Source organism: Atractosteus spatula, chromosome 15 (genome assembly GCF_055471065.1).
Source record: "Atractosteus spatula isolate fAtrSpa1 chromosome 15, fAtrSpa1.hap1, whole genome shotgun sequence".
Classification (NCBI taxonomy): Eukaryota; Metazoa; Chordata; class Actinopteri; order Semionotiformes; family Lepisosteidae; genus Atractosteus; species Atractosteus spatula.
The window spans coordinates 4,300,785-4,306,894 of record NC_142720.1 but is presented as its reverse complement, the minus strand read 5'-3'; the positions used below and the strand labels follow the sequence as shown (position 1 = coordinate 4,306,894).

The window sequence follows — 6,110 nt, the reverse complement described above, 5'->3', positions numbered from 1 at the left end:
TACTTTCAATCTATAAGCAGTTTTTTTCCTGATTGAGACGCGTATTCATGTCAATTTTGCATAGACCTCACATACTATGTGAACAGAGTAGGTCTGTACATACATACAGTACTTGGAAATGGTTTTAACAGTTGACAGCTCCATATGTAGAAATATCACAAAAGTGTAGTAAATTAAAACACTTTTAATCATCTTTCATAACTGTCCTAATATGGAGTGTGTGAAATGCGACTTGAAAACAGTTCCTGTTTCTTAAAAAAACTTCAACAGGGCTCCAATTTCTTCTGCTTTGTGATTCCACAGCCGTGTTCCACTTTCCTAGTGAGATTCCTGTGCAGTTACTGGCAACACTAACTGAAATAAAAGGAGAGCACTTTTTTTCTAGTCCAGTTGTTTTCTTTATTAAAATCCCCTACCTTTGCTGACACATGCAAGCTGGAAAATGATGGCCAACCACTTCTTCATTTGTAAAATGTTCAAAAAGCATCTTTTAAGTTCTTAATGGAAACCTAAACAGACATGCAAGTTCAGAAAATGCTGAAATTGTTTTGGAGCTATGGCTGACAATCAGGTTTAACATGGGATTTTATGAAATGGCAATTCGTGTGTGATGAAAATATTCACATTTGCACTATATTCTTTATCTTGGCTCATTGAGTTAAATGTAACTTTTATAATGTTATTGCAGGTTTAGACAGAATACAGCAACTTGATTTAAATGTCACGACCAAACATAATCCGAAAATCAAACACTTATTGCGACACAAGCAGTGCAGCGATGGAGGGTAAAGTGGCAGTTAGGTCTGGTCCTGTCGATCCTGTTTCACGGCAGCCATGATGAATTCTCCTGGGATTCTGTGGAGCTAGGTGCCAGTTCAAAGCTCTAGAACCTGTTAAAAACGAGGACCACATTAGAACACCAAGAGAAAAGCTGGGCCACGATCCCAATCGATCAGAGTCGTCATACTGGAAGTAACCTAGTGAATTGGTTAAGGTTTGAAACACCTGCCTGCCCATATTGTTAAAGCCAGCTTTCCCCCTGAAATACCTATATATGAAATACAGTAGATGTCAATGTGGAACGGAAAGTATTAAATATCAGTGTGAAGATTTCTTTCATGCTGAAAGGAGAATAAAAGAGACAATGTTTCGCACCACCACACCTGAAGAAGCCTCTGCAGCCAAAACGTTGTCTCTTTTCTTTTCAGCAGGGAATAAACCTTCACCTGTTCCTTTGCAGCCTACGCGTGCTGACGCAGCTCCCTGCTTGAAATGTAGCTGTATCCTGTTCGACTGGGCTTCGGTGTTACTCACTCACCTCAGAGAGTGATGACACAAGCCTTCTTGCTTCTCTTGCTGGTTCGGTTGTGCAGCTGAATTTTGGCCTCGGCCTGCACACAGTAGGTTGTCTTGGGTTTCAGGTTGACGATCAGTATTTTTCTTACCGGCCTTCCCAGAATGTGCTTCGCCTATGAAATACAAACACACAAAAAGATACCAAAATTATGGAAGTGCAGAATAACAAAGAGGATAGAGGGCGCTCTTCCCTCGGGAGCAGAATTTCCACATCACGGCCCTGGTATTACGGCTGGGGACACTGTGCTGCAGGAGGTGCTGCCATTCATCCAAACAAGGCCAGTAGAGATCCATGGCAATGGGCAATGTACGAAAGTCTGGGGGTGTGAACCCAGTGTCCTGGCTAAATTCCACTCTGGCCATGTGACCGGTTTCACTGAAGTTCCCCTTTAATCCAAATGGTGAAGCAGTTGCTCGCTCCTCCCCCTGGTGTGCACTGAGGCTGCTGGTGCAGTGTGACTGTTCCGTGTCACCCAGGTGGGGCCGCACTCCACTGAATGAGCTGAGGTCAAGAGACTTGAGTTTACAAAGGCAAAGACGAAGCCATCTGGGCATCAGACTGTCTACAATGCTGGAAGTAATGCGTTTCATTAAAATTTAATTCATGATGACCGGCTATGATTGCAATGACACAGGAGGGTCATTTCGTGAGCCTTCTGAGCTACACGCTCTTAGATTGACTCTCTCGTCTCTCCTCCCGCGAGACACAGCAGCCCTGCCTAGAGTCATAAGGTCAAGTCGAGGAGCAGGGGAGGACTGATCTGTTTCCTGGGAGTGAGTTGTTCCACTGGAGACAACAGCATTTTGTTCCCATCTCCCAGAGGAAAAACTCAAATGATGGGGCTGATGTAGATAAATTCTCCTGGGCTTGAGTGCTAAGGCTTGTTTCATACCAAAAACAACTTCTCGTTTTGTCTATTAAAAATGGACAAAAATTGTGAATTTCTGAAATGAGCTCCTGAAAGGGTACTTCTTCAAATGTGAAAAAAAGCATTTTGGAAAAGCTATGCTGTAGAGGAAAATGAAGATCAGATTCATGCATATAGTTAAATCTAGTCAAGGGCAGAGGCCGTCATCAACAGGAGACTTTTTTCTCGTGACTTTTGTGTGTGATTAAATCATTCTTTTGGCTTAACTCACACCTTTTTTTCCTCTCTGGCTTTAAGTTGATCACTTCGCCTTAAACCAGTTCAATCATGTCCTTGGCCTGTCTTGGTTTATTCACATGTCGGTATAATACCACAGGTGAAGGACTAAACAAGTGAAAACCCCCCGCAGTTTGTGATATCAAGGATATGGAAGTTCAGTTCAGTGCTGTGTCACTACTCCTATGTTCTAGAAGAACTTGAAGCCTAAGTCATACACTGTCTGGGCCACAGAGTGGTCACTCGCCTGAATCATGTTGTCCTTCATGACGTATAACCTGTAAGTCAGCTGGTGGAGCCTCTTCATTGATATCCAAGAGCCGTTCCTTCTCCTGTACGGGGAGCGTGGAGCCTTGAGCTGGACCAGAATGGCGCTTTCTTTTGCAGTGAGCTTTATCACAGGAGCACTGAGGGACGCTAAGAAAAAACAGACACCGATGATGACCAGCATTGTAATGACTAGGCCACCATCAGCAAAACAGCACTTTGTCGAAAAACAATGCCAGTTAGCACCGATGCTTACTTTCCCATTGTGGAACAAATCTCGGACTGATCACCCAGGGTGACAGGGTGTCGTCCAGGGCGGCTTGAACCCGGGCGTAGTAGCACTCCCGCCGGTCAGAGGTCTCCTGACTCAGGTCGCAGTGCGGCTCCGTGATGCCCAGACAGTGGACGGCGTCGGCCCATTTTTTCTGCCCATAGCTGTGGAACCAGGAAGGCAGAGGAAGGAGACGCAGAGTGTTTAGAAACGTCCAGTTTCCTTTTACATTTCCTACCTTTTAAAATATATATATATTATAGAACAGCCCAGTTTGGGGTTTTGCAGTTTGATGTGTGTTTTGTTTTTATACCAGCTTGGAGGTATAGTGTGGCTATATGACTGACACTGTGTTTTACTGAGGTTGATGAAAGCACAGCTGCTTTTTTCTGGATGTAATATCAGATGACACTCCTCTCTCTGGACCAGTGATTCTAAACCCAGTGTGGCAACAAGCATCATTGTTTTGCAGAACGTATGGAGTTCTGAGTAAAATTCAGAACTAGAAAGACAAATCAACATGATACTGTAGTTTCCAAGTCCAGAGAAAGCTTAGCAGTTCTGGCTTGTTTAAAGAGCAGCTACACATTAGATCCGATTGGATAGCATGTTCAGGACTGGCCAATCAAATGTAAGCAGCGTTTGGATCTGATTATGCATTAGTAAGACTGGGAATTCTGGGGCTTTCCAGTGCCTTGGAGATGATAATAAAGGAAGGGAAAAAATGTCCTTCCTCTAGGCAGCACCTCCGGTGACAGGGAGTCAAGCTGGTTTGTATAGTTAAGAGGCTGGTGGTTTGAACCTGGGCCTGGGTTTAAATCTGGAGAAGCACATTATTATATTTTTGTAATAAAATACCAAACTTATTATTTGAGCTCAAGCTCTTTCAGACCTTCACATTTTGCTTACTTACTGTAAGTCTATTGGAATATTTTGATCTAATATTCTCTTCCTATTTGAACCTACAAATAAATTGCTCATCTTTAGCAATTCTTCCACTTTGGTTTCCTTTTTGCAAGCTGCATGTAATGCAATACTGAGGCCTTATGAGCTGTTCTGGGTTTCACCTCTTTTACAGTCTCCGAATTCAGTTCTGCCACTGAAATGACTGAAATGTGAAAGTTGAAGGCTACTGAGTTTTTTAACCAAGGGAAGAGTGAAGCAACTCGTTGGGCTCACCATCCAACTGCTATTAAAAAAACTGGCACAGTGTATTTTCTGCCGTTTCATGGCAGGGGAAATACAAGAGCAGGTACTCACATTTTGTACTGCACGAAATAAACAGGCCTCCCTTGAAGGGGTTTGAGCAGTTTCCAGTGCAGGACATTTTTATAGTCGACAGAGTGGAACTCCACCTCCTTCGGTGTGATTTCATCCTGGAGACCTGAAAGAATTTTTTGAAATAAGAAAACATAACAAACAAAGGAAAGATGAGTCAACAGTGTTTAAAGACCAGAACAGGAGGCTTTAAATTTCTTTACCTACAGGCTTGTGGGGGTGTAGAACAATCTGCCCAGCCGTGTGGTTGAAGTCGATACCAAAAAACTCCAGAATGGGATCTTTGAATCTGTTAGCTACTGTTCAGCAAATGAGCTAGACAGGCCAAATGATTCCTGTTGTTTATAACCCTTCTTATATTCTTCTGAAGTCAAAGGTACTCTGCTATAACCCTTCTTATATTCTTCTGAAATCAAAGGTACTCTGGTATGTGCACATTCAGTAACAGTACTAATCAGTAATCAACAATCAACAGTAAACAGTTCTAATTATTGTGAAATATTTTTTTTAAAAGCTGGTATACTAAACATTCTATAGCAGGTGTCTGCAATCCTGGTTTGGTGTCCCTGCAGGTTTTTTAGGTCTCTTTCTGCACCCGAGGAGCTGGGCATCAGTACTGAGCCTATTCATGGTGTTAAGAGTCCAGATGCACTGAAGACCTGTGAGCACAGTGCTCCCCCAGGATTGGGACTGGTGACCCCAGAACGACAGTATAGCAGGGATAGTTTGAAACTGCAAGCTGGATTAGGGATGTTTTGTTGTGGTCCCCTCTCTTCTTGAGTGATTTGGGGAAAGAGGGACTTAATGAAAAAGCAAATACACAGTGCTAATACTGGCATGTGGCAAATTAAAGGAAAATGATTAACAAGCATGTAATTTATAAACCTTTTGCGTTCAATCTTTAATCAAGGTTAACTTGCCCACCCTGTACAATCACACATACAGAAAAGCACAATAAGAGTGTGCTGAAGGCATATTTATACCTTTCAATTCAATTTTTTTTTCAATTTTGAAATTTGCTAAAACAGACAGAAAAAAATGTGATGCACTGTAATTGAAAGCATAAATTAAAGCATTCATTAAAATAAAATATCTTCCAAGCTCATGCTAAACTTGTAATTTGCACATGCTATAACACTACACGTCAATGTGCTCTTGCAATATTCTCTTGCAATATTTTGTTAATGTTTCATATATTGCACCTTTTCAAGACAAAACACTAATGCTGGTGTATTATTCTGTGTTTTTTAATATTATTGCCTGCTTAATGTTTTAAAACCGGTAAGAGAAAATGTTGGATGCCAGTTTGTTCTTTACCACTCTGTTGTGCACTAAAGACAAGAAACTCCAGACTTACCCAGACCCCACGAGACACAGATGAGCGAGCTGCAGAGGAGCAGCACAGGTGAGGCACATAGAAGCGTCGTGAAACACCTTCTCATTTCAGCAGCTCCACAGACCAAAAAGATATCTCCACAAACCTTGTGCAGCACAAGCGTTTTATACATCTACACAGAGGAAGTAAGTGAGCAACAACTTCCAGTTGTTACAAATGGGGGGAGTTACGTAAAATTGTGAAAATAAGGATTAGACCGAGCGGTTTACTCAATAAGTGAAATTATTTATCATCCCCAACTTGTCAGTATTTTCTAGCAATACTGTATACCAGAGCGGCTGGTATAATTCGAGGCTCATGAATTCTTTGTTCTCTGGCACTGTTTTGTTGAGAGGAATAATAATCCAGGCATACTGGGTTAAGTTCAAGTTCAAGTTTATTGTCATTATACTCGTAT

General features: G+C 42.0%; 1 protein-coding gene across 1 annotated transcript; it reads right to left on the bottom strand.

Moving 5' to 3' along the window:
- Positions 1-374: 374 nt before the first annotated feature.
- il22ra2 (interleukin 22 receptor, alpha 2) lies at positions 375-5,796 on the bottom strand. The gene is made up of 6 exons (XM_088933938.1): positions 5,675-5,796; positions 4,300-4,423; positions 3,025-3,203; positions 2,749-2,918; positions 1,319-1,469; positions 375-890 (listed from the first exon to the last, which is right to left on the bottom strand). Exons 1-5 carry the CDS (start codon positions 5,757-5,759, stop codon positions 1,320-1,322), a joined length of 708 nt encoding a protein of 235 aa, XP_088790064.1. The 5' UTR covers positions 5,760-5,796; the 3' UTR covers positions 375-890; position 1,319.
- Between the last annotated feature and the right edge of the window lie 314 nt (positions 5,797-6,110).